Source organism: Sus scrofa, chromosome 2 (assembly GCF_000003025.6).
Source record: "Sus scrofa isolate TJ Tabasco breed Duroc chromosome 2, Sscrofa11.1, whole genome shotgun sequence".
In the NCBI taxonomy this organism is placed as follows: domain Eukaryota; kingdom Metazoa; phylum Chordata; class Mammalia; order Artiodactyla; family Suidae; genus Sus; species Sus scrofa.
Genome location: NC_010444.4, coordinates 148,394,980 through 148,412,857, shown reverse-complemented (window position 1 = coordinate 148,412,857; position 17,878 = coordinate 148,394,980). Strand labels below are relative to the sequence as shown.

The 17,878-nt window shown below is 42.1% G+C and overlaps 1 protein-coding gene across 3 annotated transcripts in view; it reads left to right on the top strand.

Moving 5' to 3' along the window:
• The window catches only part of PPP2R2B (protein phosphatase 2, regulatory subunit B, beta), a 484,752-nt gene that overhangs the window by 9,968 nt on the left and 456,906 nt on the right, over positions 1-17,878 (top strand). The window contains exons 1-2 of one of the 3 annotated variants that reach the window (XM_021080843.1): positions 980-1,193; positions 1,310-1,387. In XM_021080843.1, coding sequence (XP_020936502.1) covers positions 995-1,193; positions 1,310-1,387 — 277 coding nt within the window. In that variant the 5' untranslated portion in view covers positions 980-994. Of the gene's footprint in view, positions 1-979; positions 1,194-1,309; positions 1,388-17,878 lie in introns of those variants that run through there. The other 2 variants (XM_021080849.1, XM_021080828.1) reach the window with 2 other exon arrangements.

Here is a 17,878-nt window from a genome sequence, read left to right as displayed (position 1 = left end):
CCTATCTAACGGCAAAGTGCAGGTTCTGAGCGATGATCCCATGCTGCTTCCATTGAGTGTGCCGTCAACAGCAGCGAGAAAAGGAGACAGGCAGCAACTCTACCCCCAAGAGGCTGAGTAAACGAGGGTTTCCACCTAGGAGTCCAAGAAAACTGTGTTGCAGATGATGAGAATGGCTACTTAGTTCTTCGTGTGTTTTCAAAAGGTCCATTTGGTTTTGATATTTGATTATTTTTTTTCTGCTAATACAATTATCCTTAAATTTGTACCCATCCCCAGAATTTGACTGTGCAGCATTGCCCTAAGTTGTTAACACCTAGCAGAACTGAAGGGAACATCTATGCTGTTGAGAAATAAACTATCACTACTGCCATCCAAAAATGTTCTCAAAAGAGCTGTTTTTGACTTGGGGGTATATATATATATATACACATATATTCAAGCAACTTAATAAAGAATATTATTGTTGCAAATGGATTTTAAATGTTCAATAGTAAGGAAACAGAATAGCTGAGAGAATTTTAGTTTTATATATACATATGAATGTGTGTATACACATATATGTACATGTATATATATTAGTATATGCTTGGGAACCGGAAGTTGCGATAACCCAGAAAATGTAACCCTACCAAAGGTCCAATGCAGATTTGAAACAGAAATCCCCATGAACAAAACAGATCACATTTATCAAGAGTTGACTCCCCAACTCTGTGTTAGCCACCCCCCACCCCACCCCACATCCTCCCTGTCTGCAGTCTCTTTCTTTTTGCCTCTACTCTCCAGGCAGCTCTGACTTTGGCAAGCAGTCAAGAAGGAACAAGAGAGATGGAAGTTCTGTGGGCAGCTGACCCCTTCCTGGCCGTTCAGCCATGCAGGCTGTGGAACCCGTTAAAAAAAGAGTTGCCTTTCTTTTCCTCTCTCCCCTCTGACAAACTGCCTCTTTCTCCCCCCACCATCACAGAAGGAAAACAATAGCAAGCATTAGCGTTCCATGAAAAGGGGCCTGTTGAAACTGCTCCAGGACGCTGCCAGGGGCCGAGAAGGGACAACTCCGATTGCTCCAGCTCGGACTGGTCCTGGCATGGTCCGATGGAGGGGACAGGGCAGTGACTCACAGCAGGACGCTGCAGTTGCAGATCAAGCATCCTTGCAGGAGTCTCTACAGGCTCTTCTCCCAAAGATGATCCCTGGTATTCAAGTCTCCTTTTAGCAAAGCTTGTATTGCACTCTCTCTTTCTTTGTTGGCCTCTTTTAGGATAACAGAAGCTCTTCCCTAACCCGAAGTGTCTCCTCGTGTCGCTTTCAGGAGTCGGGGTGCTCACCCAGGACACACTATGGTGCTTCAGCCAAGTGAAAGGCACTATCGAGATTGGAGCCACGGAAGGTAGGAGAAAGCGACTTGCCTCTTTGGGGTGTGTGCTGGTTCCAGATCTGAAATCCTTGTGTCCATGAATGTACATCCCCTCACATCCCAGAATAGCACTGGGACCCAGACATGGATTTAATCATCTCTTTGTACACTTTTTTTTTTTCCTGTTTAAGTTTATTTCATTCCCACCAGGGAGGCCACCCTGAAACGAAATTGCAGTGAAATAGATTGCAAAGAGAGAGAGAGGCTCAACAAGGCAAGTCTTGTTTCAGGATGGTCTGCCAGTGCTGCAGAATCCCGAATCCAGATCCTTCGAGATGGGCCGACGTCCACCCGTCTCTCCCTTCTGTGTGGCAGACGACTTGCCGCCACGCACAGCGTGCAGTCGCCTTCCTGACTCTGAGGTGGTTTCCTCCACCAGGTCCTTCACCTGGGATAAGGTGTTCGTTTCCTCCTCAAGAACCTGCCTTAATGCTTCTGGTCTCCTCCCTCCTGCGTCTGAGCTTGGAGACCTTCAGCTCTCTCCCTCGGAAGGTCTGCCTTTCAAAGGAGCTAGAATAGCACTTCGGAGTATTTCAAATCAAGGTTTAGCCGTTTTGGCAGAATGCAGTAACGGTTGCCCTCCAATAGACGGCACTGCCTTGGTAGTAGGTATAGTTTCTCGATTTGGTGTAGGACAGGCCTAAAACTAAAAGTGACAAAGTGAACAGTTGATAGGGCTGAAACTAACATGCATGAATGTCTGTTGTACTTTTGGGTCATTCTACAGCATTTTAATTCTGAGTAAAAAAATTATGTAAGTAAAACGTATCGAGTAATTTAGAAGTATTTTATCTGCAATCTTACTATAATTTATTTTTAGAAATTCAATAATTTAATGATGGATATCTCAAAACCAAGTGACTTATGATTAAAGAGGAGTGAAATCACACTAAAATTAATGACTAAATCTATACAAATACAGTTTTTGGTAGCATCTATTATTGTTCAGATAATAATCAAACAGAGCTTTACAGACAAGTTTCATAAAGCCCTTAGGACGTGGACAGAACAGGCTTTGTTATTCCCATTTACACTCAACTAATAGAAAATATTTTTAGTGTCTTCTATCTGGCAGCATTGACTTAGGCATTAGACAAAAAAGGGAAGGGGGCAAAAGATTTCCTCCAATCTTACAAATCGTAACAAAACTGAAGTTAATTGTTGGTTTTATTTTTTAACTCCTATTTCTATTTTATTTTTTGAAAAGTTTTAAAATTATAGTTGATTTACGATGTCGTGTTAGTTTCAGGTGCATAGCACGGTAGTTCAGTTATATTATTTTTCAGATTCTTTTAGGTTATTATGAAATCTTGAGTAAAGTTCCCTGTGCTTGTTGGTTATCTGCTTTTTGCATAGTAATATGTATACATTATCCCATCCTCCTAGTATATCCCTCTGCCCTCTCCTCCCCTTTGGTCATCGTAAGTTTGTCTTCTGTGTCTGTGGTTCTATTTTTATTTTGTGAATAAGTTCATTTGTGCCGTATTTTAGATTCCATATATAAGTGATACTGTATGGTATTTGTCTTTCTTTGTCTGGCTTACTTAGTACGATAATCTCTAGGTCATTCATGTTGCTGTAAATGGCATTACTTCATTGTTTATGGCTGAATAATATTCCATTTATATATACATGCCACATCTTCTTCATCCACTCCTCTGTTGATGGACATTTAGGTTGCTTCCATGTCTTGACTATTATAAATTGTGCTACAGGATACATGCACCCCAGTGTTCATTATGGCACTAATTGGTTGCTTTAAATCACGACTTTGATTCAAAATCATTGTACTTTTTCATTAAGGGAGACTTCCAGGTCCTCCAAGAGCTACTGAGGTAGAGGTTTGAGGACCAGGGTTAGAGAGATCACCCAGACAATTCAGATATTGTGGACTGGCTTTGGGGGCCACCATCTATAGGACTAGTTTCAGGTTATTCTCGGACTCTGGACTTATATCTCATCTTCATGACTGGTTCCCTGACTAGTTTAAGAGAATACTGTATTGTAAGGACATAGGCTGTCTGTTCAGGCTATAATGCTTATCAATGGAGAACTTACTCTGTAGTGAATACTAGGTGCTTAAAACAAATTAATAGGATTAATGTAGGTACAGCATTTGCCACAGTGCTTTACATGATGTGAGTACTCAATATTTGTAAGCTCTTAATACAAATATCATTATAATTAGATCTTCATTCTTACTTAATCCTCACCAAAACCTGACACACTGTAGGTATTTCTATTCCTTATGACGTTCCTTCCTCATGAAGATACTGAAGCTAAACAAACAAATACAGACTAAGGTCTTTCCCAAAGTTTCCACATCTAATCAATGTGTGAGCTGGGTTTTAGCCCAACCTGTAGGACCCTAAGCCCCGCTCTTTAAACATTGTTCTGAAGACAGAGATCCTCACTCTGTAGTTTGGAATAAGGCAGAGGGATTTGCATTTTTCACACGTGCTCTTAGATGATCATCATAGCAGGTGAACAGAAGGTGGTTTAAATGTTTGCTGCCCATACTAAGTAAGTACTGTAACCTTCTTGAATCAACCATTAATTAAATCCTAGAGTCAGAGCCAGAAAGACACTCACCCCCAGCTTTTGTCTGAAAACATCACTTTACAATGGCGAAAAAAAGGGAGAAATATTTTCAAGAGAGAATCAGGTTGGACACTAATATGTCCAATTAATGCTACCTTGATGGCAGTTGAATATTTGTTGAGTGAATTAATGAATGACTTTGAATTAATAAAAATTAAGGTTCTTAAAAATAAACTTTTTAAAAATTAGCCTATCCTACCCAAGTTTGTTTTCCATACTGCTCAAAGTCAATAAACATTATTCAGCTTTCACCTTTTTTTCTTAATGAAGTGTCTTTTTTTTAAATTGAAGGACAGTTAATTTACAATATTGTGTTAGTTTTAGGTGTACAACAAAGTGATTCATTTATATATACATTTTTATTTTCTGTTATAGATTATTACAAAACATTGAATATTCCCTGTGCTGTATGGTAAATCCTTATTGCTTGTCTATCTTATGTATAATAGTTTGTATCTGTCAATTACATACTCTTAATTTACCCTACCGTTTGTTCGTTAGTTTTCATGAGTATGTTTCTCTTTTTGTATATAGATTCATTTCTATTACTTCTAGAGTCTACAAATAAGTGATATATAATGCCTTCTTTTCCCCTATTTATGCTGATTACCTTTCCATTCCATTTCTACCACTTTCTACCTGGTAATCTTGGACAAAGCACTAAATGCCTCTGTGTTTAAGTCCCCCTGTCTGCAAAATGAACATAATAATTTAGGTATCTCTAGGATGGTGTGAGGGCAAGGTGAATATGAAATCCAGATTGTTTTAAGATGATCAATCATATTAACTGCCATTATTTTATTATAAAAGCAGGGCTGAGACTAAGTGAAGTGACCAAAATAAAGATAAATATTTTAATGCAGTATTTTTTAAATACAAAGTTCATGAGAAGAAGCCATGATGAACAAAATATCAAAAAGTCAGATAAAGACAAGATCATTATTACTGACTTATTTTTTCAGGTTCTAAAACGGCTCAGCATGCACTGTTACTAATAACTGATCCAAATGTATATCTTGGGTATCAGCTAGTGGGCTAGATTTTTTCATATCCCAAAGTATTCAACAGGATATTAGATGATTGATACTATGAGCCACAATAAATTTAGTTAGCGCTTATTAGATGCAATGCACTGCCCTAGAAAGTGAAAGGGCTATAAAGATAAACAAAAGATAGCCCAAACTTTCAAGAAGTGTATCATTTACGCAGAGATAGGAATTAGTACATTAGAATAAGGTATTGCATCAATAAATACAGTACAGGTCAAGGTGAGCTAAAGGTAGAGTGCTTTTACTAAAGACTAAATGCTTTGAATACAAAAGAGGTCAAAATCTCATATATTTGAGGGGACAAAGATACATTTTATGGAAAGAAAGAATTTAAGATGAAATTTAAATGATTTTGTAAATATGACATTTATTCTTTTCCTTTCCTGTTTTTCTAAAACAATGTGTTCTCAATGTAGAAAAAGTGAAATATACCTAAAAAAATTGTCATTCATAACTCCACAACCTACAGGTCAATGCCAGTAAAAGTTTGTGGTAGAGCTAGAGTCATTCTTCTAACGTCTTGACTATGTATATATTCATCAATTAATTCAGTCAACAAACAGATACTATGTGCCAGATACTGTGAAGGGGACTGATTAATTTCTAATAAACAAAATCAGCACGATTCTGTTTTTACCAAGATGGAGTACCATAATGGAAATAGTACTTTGTAAAGAGATGATTGCAAATATATAGTGATCATCTTTCCTATTATAAGCAGTAGGCCTACCCTAATTTATCCTAATTTTTCAAGATTTATAGCAATATATCCCTAACAGACACCTACTGCATTTATCCAGGAAAAGCTATGAGTAAAGTGATTAAGAGCCTATGTTTTACAATACAATATCTGGATCAAATTTGGCTTCACTTCTCATTGGCACAAAGCATGTTACCTCAAATTTTTCATAATTTCATTTCCTGATCTGTAAAATGGGGATAATAAAATCTACCTTGAAAAACTGCTGTAAGAGGATAATTAGATATTTTATACAACACAGCACATAGAAAATGTTCAATAATTATGATTAATTACTGTGATTATATCATTAAGATACATTCTCAAAAATAGATTTCCTTAGTTAAGGTTTATAGAGGTAGATTTTAAGATTTTTTTAAAATGGTAAGTGTTGATGGGCCTTTAGAGAAACTGATGACTTTCTCACCCTCTATCAATATAAAATGGTGCCCATCTCCAAAACTCTCCAGTTAAAAGCATGTAAGGGAGTTCCTGCTGGGACTCAGAGGTAATGAACCCGACTAGTATCTGTGAGCATGCAGGTTTGAACCCTGATTCTGGGCAGTGGATTAAGGATCCAGTGTTGCCATGATCTGCGGTGCAGGTTTTTCAGATGTGGCTTGGGGTGTTGCTGTGGCTCTGGAGTATGCTGGAAGCTGCAGCTCCAATTCGACCCCTAGTCTTGGAACGTCCACATGCTTTGGGTGCAGTCCTAAAGAGAAAAAAAAAAAAAGCATTTAAAAATTGGATTTACAATATCCATTTAATTAGCACTTTCTTCTTTTTAAAAATTGATATATAATTGGCATATTACATTGTGTAAGTTTAAAATGTACAACCTGTTGATTTGATACATGTATGTAATTGACACATCTTTGACTAGTCAAGTGCTCAGAGGATTTCAGGAAGCAGAAATTGTGACACACAGAGGAAGGAAGTTGAAGTGGTCAGTAACAGCATGTGCAGAGGTCCTGATGTTTGTAAGCTCAGAGGGAGAGAAAGGACTCCGTTTTGCTAGTGCATAGGGTACCTGCAGAAACAAAGTGAAAGACTAAACAGAAAAGGTAGGTGGGACCCACGCTGTGAGATGCCTGAAGGACAGTAAGTGACTCTACATTTGGGGTCACACGGTGCCATTTGATATTGCTGCAGCCTGGGAAGTTGTTGCTGTGCCACACAGACACCACTGAAGCCATGTCAGCTCATTTCAGACAGCAGTGATGAAACTGATTTATTAGTAGGGCAGGGATATCACTCAAGTTCATTCATTCATTCAAATATTCGCTAGGTATATATCAAAGGGCTGCTGTGTGCCAGGCACTATAGCATGTAAATAAGCTATACAGTGCACAAGCAAACATTGTTATTTTATGATGATACTCTTGACCAATAAAAAAGGTAGAAAAATCAGGAGTTCCCGTCGTGGCACAGTGGTTAACGAATCTGACTGGGAACCATGAGGTTGCGGGTTCGGTCCCTGGCCTTGCTCAGTGGGTTAACGATCTGGCGTTGCCGTGAGCTGTGGTGTAAGTTGCAGACTCGGCTCGGATCCTGAGTTACTGTGGCTCTGGTGTAGGCCGGTGGCTACAGCTCCGACTAGACCCCTAGCCTGGGAACCTCCATATGCCGCTGGAGCGGCCCAGGAAATAGCAAAAAACCAAAAATAAATAAATAAATAAATAAAATTTTTTAAAAAAGGTAGAGAAATCAAACTTCACTTGAGGTTTTGATGACCACTGAGAAAAGTAATAAGCAGAGGGGCCGGAGAGCGTTCCTTTACAAGGTCCCTTCAGTGGAGGGCATCAGGGAAAGCCCCTCAGAGGAGGCGGCCCCTGAGCCAGTGCCTGGAGAATGGGCCTGTACCAGCATTCAGAGAACCACGCCATGGTCACTACAGGTAATGACAGACCAAGTGTGTGTCCACACCCAGTGCCAGGGAAAAATTTAAACAAGTGTTGTTTTCAAAGCACATACAAGAGCCTGGCGTGCCCGGAGCTGGGTGACAAGCTGTGTGTTCGAAAGGAGGCAGAGAGGCAGCCAAGGGCCGGATCAGGCAGGACCTGTGAAATCACCTCCAGGAGGCTGACCTCAAAGTCATCCTTATTTTACTTGGAGAAGAGTGTCACTCTTTGCTGTCGAGCAGTTGAAAGATGAAATTTATACTGTCCAAATCGTTCTTACCAGAATTCTGATGAGAAGCAACGTGGCCTTATCAGGAGGGAGAAGTTGCAGATGATGAGAAGGACTCAGGGTCGTCCTATGGTGGAGATTAGGGACTGGATTTTAGGAGAGAGACAAAGTAGGGAATTGAAGACAGCTGCCAGGCTTGGGCTTTGAGCAGTTTGTTGGTTTGTGGGCACAAGTTGTTGAGACTGGGAAACCTGGAAAAAAGAAACATATTTTGGGACTCCCTCTGCCCTCCTGGGCTCAGTAGCTGAAATAAACCAAACAGAGGCAGATTAACAGGAGAAGGCTTTGCAGATGCATAAGCTTTTGCTTTGTGCATGGAAGCAACCCAGGGGATGGGAAAGTGAATACTCAGAGAGGCAGTGAGATTTGAGAGCTTATATGCCACCTTAAGAGGGGAAGGGGAAAGTGTGTAGGCCTCTTAGGGGAGAACTAATTATTTTTAGGAAAGATGAATGGTCCATTAGAAGAAAAGCTGGAAAACCAGAGTCCGTCTGGATGTGGCGTCACCTTCTAGTCTTTCCTGTGATGATAGGTCCATCTGTGATAAGTTGGTCTTTCCCTGTTGGTGAAATTCCCAGGGAGGGGATTTTTGACCACTGAGTTTCTTCTGGAGGATCTGTCTTTAGGCAGATGGTGGGGAATTCAGAGAAAGCCTCTTCCTACATTTGCTGTTTTTCAGGGCCTTCAGTTCAAACTAAGTACTATATCAAAGCAGCAGGTTTCAAGGTTGTGTGTCTTCAACTCCGTTAGGGAGAAATATCATGAACTTCATTTTGAGCATAAATGGGGAATGGCTATAAGATACTTAGGTGTAGACCCCAAGGGGTTGGTTGTATTATGAATGTGGCTCTTTAGAGAGAGAATGGGAGAGGAAGATAGAAGGTAGGGTGGTATCAACACATAGATGGTATTTGGAACCACGGAGCTGGGTGGGACCACGTCTGTCGTGCAGTCCATTAGACATGCAGTCAACAACAACTCATCAGTGGCCTGAAGCTTTCACTCTTGCTGGTGGTCAGAATGCCACTGAAGCATTTAGTTTAGTCTTTGGAAGATGCACATTCAAAGCTGCTGGTTTCAGAGTTCCTGTTGTGGCTCAGCTGGTTAAGAAGCTGACTAGTATCCATGAGGATGCAGGTTCAATCCCTGGCCTCGCTCAGTGGGTTAAAGATCTGGTGAGCTGCAGTATAGGTCACCAGTGCAGCTTGGATCTGGTATTGCTGTGGCTGTAGCATAGGCCAGCAACTGCAGCTTCAATTCCCAACCGCTAGCCTGGAACTTCACATGCCAAAGGTGCAGCCCTAAAAAGAAAAATAAAAACCAAAGTTGTTGATTCCCCGTGTGCAGTTCTTGTGTCTGATTCATCTAGCATGCACATTTTTTATCATACTTGCTTTCATCTCATGAAGTTTTACACTATGTCGTCATAGGAACACTTGACAGGCTGGAAATTGCCCACTCAGGACATGAGACAATTTCTTGAGATTTCATGTTATGAGTCTGTGCATGAAAAGAAATCAGAATCATCTGGTGGGATTTCTGGTTTTTTCTCAGCTATACCGTGTAACCATATTCACTCTGATACTACAGTTCTAGGGTATTTTTTTTTCCGGTCTTTTTGTCATTTCTTGGGCCGCTCCTGCAGCATATGGAGGTTCCCAGGCTCGGGGTCCAATCAGAGCTGTAGCCACCGGCCTATGCCAGAGCCACAGCAACTCGGGATCCGAGCCGTGTCTGCAACCTACACCACAGCTCATGGCAACGCCAGATCCTTAACCCACTGAGCAAGGCCAGGGGCCAAACTCGCAACCTCATGGTTCCTAGTCGGATTCGTTAACCACTGCGCCACGACGGGAACTCCCTTTTTGGTCCTTTATTGTTAAAGACCTTTAACAATATAGGGCCTCTCATCTTATTTGTGGGAAATAAACGTGACATTTATTCTGTTTTGCTGCCTGAGCATAACCTCCTTTCCTGCCCCGCCTTCTGAGAGGATGGTTCTCGTCTCTTCTATTGATTTGGTTGCCTAATGAAAGAAAAATATCACTTTGGCTGCAGATGGGAGATGCATCTGATACATCCTCAGCTAAAACCTGTTGACTTCCTAGCAAAGAGGGGTCCCACCTAGAACATCGGCAAGAATGTCAGATCTTTGCACCCTTCAGTGGTTACGGCCTTTACTGTCACCCCAAAAGAAAAATACTGACTAGGTTATCTCAAAGCACTGTAACACCTGTGACCTTCTCATTTTATAGAAAGAAGCTGAAGACAAAGAGCCTTTCTTAGATGTTTATTCCATATAAAGGCACAAAGTGATGGGTACGTCCCTCACAGATCTTAGCCTAAGAGATATAAAAGGGAGGCCTTGCCTGCCTCAGTCCTCCCACTTCCCCTTTTGGGAAGAAGGACTCTCGTTTTTATGGAAGCTTTCTGGATCAATCGCCACCAACATAGAGTTATTAATCGGACTCTAATCTGAAGTCAGGTTCTCTCTAACTTCAATCTGGTTTCAGCTACCAGTTAGTGATCTTATGTCACTGAATGCTTTTCAAACCTTATTGAGTGGACAAAACCTCTGAGGAGGGTGTGAAAATGCATATTCCCAGGTCCTACCCTGAGAGATGCTGCTGCAGAAGGTCTAGGATGGAGTCAGAGAGCTGGCAAATTTCAGGCGCCCACATGATTCTCACGCAGATTGATCCAAGAGACACCCTGAGAAATCCTGTGTGTGCTCTCCTGACATCACAGGGCTATTGTAACAGCTGAGCCCACAGAACGTCTGAACATATTTGAGGGCCTTTTAAAGAAATCAGAAGGCCAATAAATACGAGGTTACTCTACAGCCCAGTTCTCTGCTCCAGGCACTGAAGGGAGCGAAAGACCTCGTCTCTGTGTGTCAAAAGGAAGCCCAGAAACTCCTCTCTGCACCCAGCTGTCTACAAAGGGATTTTCTATGCAACTGTACTTTGTACTGGGCTCCAATCCGCTGGCAGCAAAATTGGTCTGATTATGAACAGGTTGCCACAAGATGAAAGCATCTTTTTTAGCTGTGATGGAGGATGTCTTGATGCAAGAGAGCCGCGGGCTTGCGACACTCGGCAGGAGGCTTGGTGAGAAGTGGACTCTCAAGCAGCAAGCTCCCCGGGCTCCATGGAGGGAGGGAACCAGATTATCCGCTCAGCACTGAGGTCAAACATTCCGTTCTCTCTGTAAGCATTACGTAATTAAACATTTCCAAGCCAAGGAAGAGAAAACGCTGCATGGCTATTTCACCCCTGCCCTGACGTCAGTCACTTTAAGGGGTTTCATCCACAAATATTTATGGAGCACCCACTATGTGCCAGGCACTGGCCGGGTGAACAAGACGCCATTGCACCTCCCCCACTGCCACCGCTGTCCTTCCTCCCCCCGCCCCACCTCCTTGATCTGTTTCCAGTCTCCCTAGGGATATCAATGAGTGGTTGTCAGTTGCAAGCCAAGGCGAATGTGGAAAGTGCTGGAAAAATAAGCCGCTCAATTAAACGTCCCGTGGGGCAGCAGTGGGCACAGGGGAGAATCCCTAGAGTAACTGGCAGCTGTTCTGAGACCAGAAGAAGATACAGAGACTAGCCAGGCTTTTTTAGACTCATAGACCCAGAATTTATTTGGGGGTCAATTATTCCTTTAGGAAAATTACTCATCTTCCCTGGGCTATTGTGAGAAGCTTTTTTAATACAATCGTAACAAGACTTGGCCACAGAAGAGTAATAATGATGATACTTCTATTTAATCATATTTCATTGGCCAGATTCTGTAGTAATAACTTTTAATACATTATCTCATTTAATTTTTGCCCCAACAATATGTGAGGCAAATTAACCTCAGTTTACAATGGAGGGAACGGAGGCTCAGAAAGCATAACAGCCTATCCCAGAAACACACTTGTCTGACCTTGGAGTTTATGTTCTTGGTTCCTGACCACAGTGATGGCTCCCTCCTGGAAGGTAGCCTGGCACTAAGTAGAGGCTCTGTGCATGCTTACCGGATGATAATAGCCTTCAAGAAGTGACAGATGTCAACAAACAAAAAAAAAAAAAAAAAAGAAAAAGAAAAAGGATCATTATTACCATTAATCAATAATAGTGAATCGTTTGTATTAATTGAGGAGAATAAAATAGCTCATTTAAAACAATAAGCAATACATTATAGGAGTCCCCTGGTTGCCTAGCAGTTCAGGATTCAGCATTGTCATGGCTGTGCCTGGGTTCGATCCCGGGTCTGGGAACTTCCACATGCCACAGGTATGGCCAAAGGAAAACCAGAAGAATCCATTATAAATATAAATAGCACTTTTGTGATTTTAATATATATGGGGCACTTATCTCTTATCACCCTCCGTGGGCGATAACTAGAGTCGGTCTTATAATCCCACATTACAGGCATAGAAGAGATAGGACAGATATTATAGAATGCAGATAGATCATTCCACATAGCAGTGAGGAGATTAAGGCAGATGGAGATACGTTGTAAATTGCCCGAGGTCTCATACAGACTAGTAAGGAAACTTTTTGAATCCTACTCCTCCTCTTCCACTGAACAATTCGGATTGATAGCTTGGGGTGGGGAACGCTCTGTTCCAGAAGCACTGACTAGGAATCTAAAACCCGGTTGACGGTCTGGACGATTCATGGCATTGGTTACATGGCAGCTCAAGGGAAATCCTTCACTCAAGATGCTACCATTTGCAACAGGAATATTCACGTCAAAAGATGTGGAGCAGAAAACGGGTTGCGACCTTTTCCTTCGTTCTGTAAATTTCTACTAGGTACCTGCTGCGTGCTAGGCATTCTAGGGACTGGAGATTCAGTAGCGGAGGGATAGAAGATAAAACAAATAGGAGCTCCCGTCGGGGCACAGCAGAAACGAATCCGACTAGGAACCACAAGGTTGCGTGTTCGACCCCTGGTCTTGCTCAGTGGGTTAAGGATCCGGCATTGCTGTGAGCTGTGCTATAGGTTGCAGGCGCAGATTGGATCTGGCCTTGCTGGGGCTGTGGTGTAGGCCAGCAGCAACAGCTCTGATTAGACTCCTAACCTGGGAACTGCTATATGCCGTGGGTGCAGCCCTAAAAGGCAAAAAGACAAAATAAATAAATAGGTAAATAAATAAATAAGTGGAATAGAATATATAAGGTTATAGGAGTTCCCATCGTGGCGCAGTGGAAACGAAACTGACTAGTATCCATGAGGATGCAGGTTCGATCCCTGGCCTCACTCAGTGGGTCAGGGATCTGTGTTGCTGTGAGCTGTGGTGTATGTCACAGATGTGGCTCAGATCCTACGTTGTTGTGGCTGTGGTATAAGCTGGCAGCTGCAGCTCCAATTCAGTGCCTAGCCTGGGAACTTCCATATGTCCCAGGAACAGCCCTAAAAAGCAATATATGTATGATTATAAGTGTAATTGAGGAAAGTAAAGCAACAGAGGGTCTAGAAGTGTGGATTTTCTCTTTTATTTTTTATTTATTTATTTATTTATTTATCTTTTTGTCTTTTCTAAGGCTGCACTGCGACATATGGAGGTTCCCAGGCTAGGGGTTGAATTGGAGCTGTAGCTGCCAGCCTACACCACAGCCACAGCAATGTGGGATCCGAGCCACATCTGCAACCTACACCACAGCTCATGGCAACGCTGGATCCTTAACCTACTGAGTGAGACCAGGGATGGAACCTGCAACCTCATGGTTCCTAGTTGGATTTGTTAACCACTGAGCCATGGCGGGAACTCTGATGTTCTCTTTTAAATAGGATGGTCAGGATGTCATGCAAGACATGACGATTTAGCAATGATATGAGGAAGTTAGAGAGATAAGTTGTATGGGTATCTGAGGAGGAGCATGCCACATAGAGGTAGTGGGCGGTGCAAATGCCCTGGGGTAAGAGCTTACCTAGTATGTTCAAGGACTAGACATGAGGCAAGTGGGGCTGAAGTTGGGTAAGCAAAGGGAGAAGGTGTGAGAGATGGAGACAGAGGGCTGATGACATGCAGATGCAAGCAGGTGCCTTAGAGACCCTGACAAAGACTTAAACTCCTGCCTGAATGAGTTAGAGAGCCACTGATCATAAAATGTTCTTTTGAGCAGCAGGTCAACAATAAGCTGTAAGAGGCCAAGGTCAGAAGCACGCGGTTACCGCAGGAACCCAGTTTTTTACATAATGCCCTCCTTGAAGCGGGGAGCCCACCCCCGCCCCCAGAGCTGATTAATTCCCTGCCAAAGTATAATATGGAGGCCTCAGATTCTCTCCATCTCTGGCTTGCTGGCCTTGGAATGGCAGCTTTGTTCTAAGACAGCTGCTGTCATTCAGGGATTCACACCAACACATCCAGTGAAAGACAGTCGGGGTTTTTTTAATTTTGTTTTGTTTTTTACAATTCTTCTTTTTTTCTAGATGTCCCTAACAGTCTCTTAGGAGGAGTCCCCTTGACCCCAGTCTGAGTCGTATTCTCACTTCTAATCCACCATGGACAAGCAGAGTGGGATCAGCCTAGCCGCCTTGCAGCCGAGCTTGTCACAGGAAAGTCCTCTCTGAGTAGAAAATGCCACAGTAAAACCTGGGCTTTCCAGCAAGAAATGGGGTGCCATTCCAGAGAGTCCAACAGCAGGTTGGAGAGACAGACGTGGCTTGACCAATTCTATTGTTACCACTGGGCGAGGGGTGGAGAATCATTGGCCAGTTCTCTGTAGGACATTTGGTTCAGGTCAATCCAACCACCAAGCTGCCCTGGGCTGACTGCCTTAAAGCTGGGTTCTGTGTATGTGAGTTAATTTTTGTTTTCTGCCTATGTTACTAATTAAGCAGACTCAGCATCATCCCACTTATTGCCCATGCTATTTGTTAATGGAATTTAAAAGCTGAGAATAAATAATTAAGTGCCTGGACACTATGAGGTGGTACCTGGTTTTGTGCTCAAAGTTTCAAGTAAGTGTTATGCCTTTTTTCAGTGTTTATTTTTAATTTATTAGACAAATTTTTTTAAAGAGTGTAGCTGCCTTTATAATAGTGTGATTATATATTGAATTTGGAGTTCCCGTCGTGGCACAGTGGAAATGAATCCGACTAGTATCCGTGAGGATGTGGGTTCGATCACTGGCTTTGCTCACTGGGTTAAGGATCCAGCATTGCTGTGATATGTGGCGTAGACCAGTGGCTATAGCTCCTATCTGACCCCTAGCCTGGGAACCTGCACAGGCCGTGGGTATGGTCCTAAAAAGCAAAGCAAAAGAAAAGAGTATTGAATTTCGTTCATCCACTTATTTGGTAAGTATTGGGCTTGAAATAGCCAAGGTCTCTGATGTCCTGGAGCTCTCATTCTAGAAGGTGAGGAAGGCAACTTGAAAAGCAAACATGGGACAATTTCAGATGGTGACAAGCTATAAAGAATATAAAATGTGGTTGTGTGGGTGTGGCTGCTTGAGGTGGTTGGGCTGCTACGTTAAATGTTCTGTGAAGGCTTTTGAGTTGAGGTGGCATCTGAGTTGAGATGCAAATAATGAGTAGAAGGCAGGTTGAAAAGACGTGTTGGCCCCAGGAAACAGGAAGTGCAAAGGCCCTGGGGCAGAAGCAATTTTAGCCTGCCCAGAAGGAAGACCTGGATGACTGGAATGGCGAGTGGGAGAAGGATGAGGGTGCAGAGGTGTGTCTTATTCGGAGTATTACAGCCATCAGAGGATTTTAAGCAAGGGAGTACCCTGCCGGGTTTGAGAACTGACTGGTAATTTGGCCCTCCAACAAAAGCCCAGAGCATTTCACCGCAATGGAGAACTTTGTAACATACTTATCCCTAGAGTTGTCTTGGGAAAAATTAAACCTTCCCTTGCAACTCAGACTTTTTGTGGCTTGCCTGTTTGTTTTGATTTTGTTTTCAACCCAGAGGTCTTCAAACTCACTTCTCATAGTAAAACATTGCCTGAGGTGTGGAGCTCACTGTGGTATTTTTGCCCAGGACCAAAATAGGAACTAGTAAAATTTTAGTTTTAGTCAGCACCTGGAAATTGATTTTTAAAGCATTTCTAAGATCACTTCACTTTGGGAGTCCATAGAACTGACAATGTCCTTTCAGTTTTTAGTGGGGAGAATGTGGGATCTTTTTTTTTCCCCAATCTTTTTTCTTTTTTAATGACTGTACTCATGGCCTATGGAAGTTCCTGGGCCAGGGATGGAATCAAAGCTGCAGCTGCAGCAACGCAAAATCTTTTAACCCACTGCACTGGACCAGGGATCAAACTCATGCCTCCACAGCCACCTGGGCCACTGCAGGTGGATTCTTAACCCACTGCACCACAGTGGGAAATCCAGGATCTATTTTCTTTTTTTTTAAATTTTACTCTTTACTATGTGTGGCATTTCCATAATTTTGTCAGTTTTTTTTTTTTTTTTTTTTTTTTAAGTTCCCTCCATGGCGCAAAGGGATCAGTGGCATCTCTGAAGCGCTGGGATGCAGGTTCAATCCCTGGCCCCAGCATAGTGGGTTAAAGATCTGGCATTACCTCAGGTGTGGCACAGGTCGAAACTGAGGCTTGGATCTGATCCCTGGGCTGGGAACTCTGTAAATCATGGTGTAGCCAAAAAAAAAAAAAAAAAAAAAAAAAAAAAAAAAAAAGGAGAAAGAAAGAATCAGAATCATTATTACCTACTATTTCAGGAGTGATTCTTCTGATCATAATTTAAAGCAACTATTCCCCAAATTATCGTACAAGTCAGTTCTTGGTGTCTGCCTCCTCTACACTACATCAAATATATGGGGCAATTTTGTAGCTAATAGTTCTATACCAATATTTAGGTAGTGATGATTTCCAAATATTGATACTAAGTTTCTATTTTCCCAGGGAAACTGATGGTAATTTCCTACAACTTACCATTCACACATGTGCCAGAATTTACTTTCCTGCTCTTTAGTAATGTATGATTCATGTAAAATGCATCTTCTCATCAGAGGCATCTGAGGGAGAATATTTTCAACAGGTAATTTACAGTTTGCCAAAGATAAGCTGTCTTTATAAAATATTTTCATTTAATAGCAACTTAGGAATTCCGATTATGGTTCAGAGGGTTAAGAACCAGACCTAGTCTCTGAGAATGCAGGTTTGATTCTGGAACTCGCTCAGTAGGTTAAGGATGTGGCCTTGCCGCAGGCTATGGTATAGGTGGCAGATGCAGCTGGAATCTGATGTTGCTGTGGCTGTGGTATAGGCTAGCAGCTGTAGCTCTGATTCGACCCTAGCCTGGGAACTTTCATAGCTTCAGGTATGGCCCTAAAAATTAAAAAAAAATTTTTAAAAAAGCAACTTAAATCAATTCATAAAATTAAAACTAAAAAAGTAATTCACAAACTTTATACCCCTCCCCCACAAAAAAATAACAGGTATTACTTTTTAAATGCTTGCATTTCTTTCCGCATATATTGATCCTCTTTGTATCCCAAATAAAACCTTCAGCGCCTAAGGAAGAACAAATTTACCAGGGTAAAGAGCATGAACTCTGGACAGCTAGTCCAGGTTTGAATCCCAAAGGCATGACACTCTGTGTCCCTTTGACCTTTTTTTTTCTTTTTATGGCCTCACAGATGACATATGGAATTTCCCAGGCTAAGGGTAGAATCAGAGCTGCAGCTGCAGCCTACACCACAGCCACAGCAATGCCAGATCCAGATCCAAGCCACTTCTGCGACCTACACAGCAGCTCGCGGCAATGCAGGTTTCTTAACCCATTGAGCAAGGCCAAGGATTGAATCCACATTCTCACAGACACTATGTCAGGTTCTTAACCCGCTGGGCCACAGGGGGAACTCCTCACCTTTTCTGATTTAACCTGACTCCCCTCTTCTGTGAAATGAGAGGGGAAGTAGTCT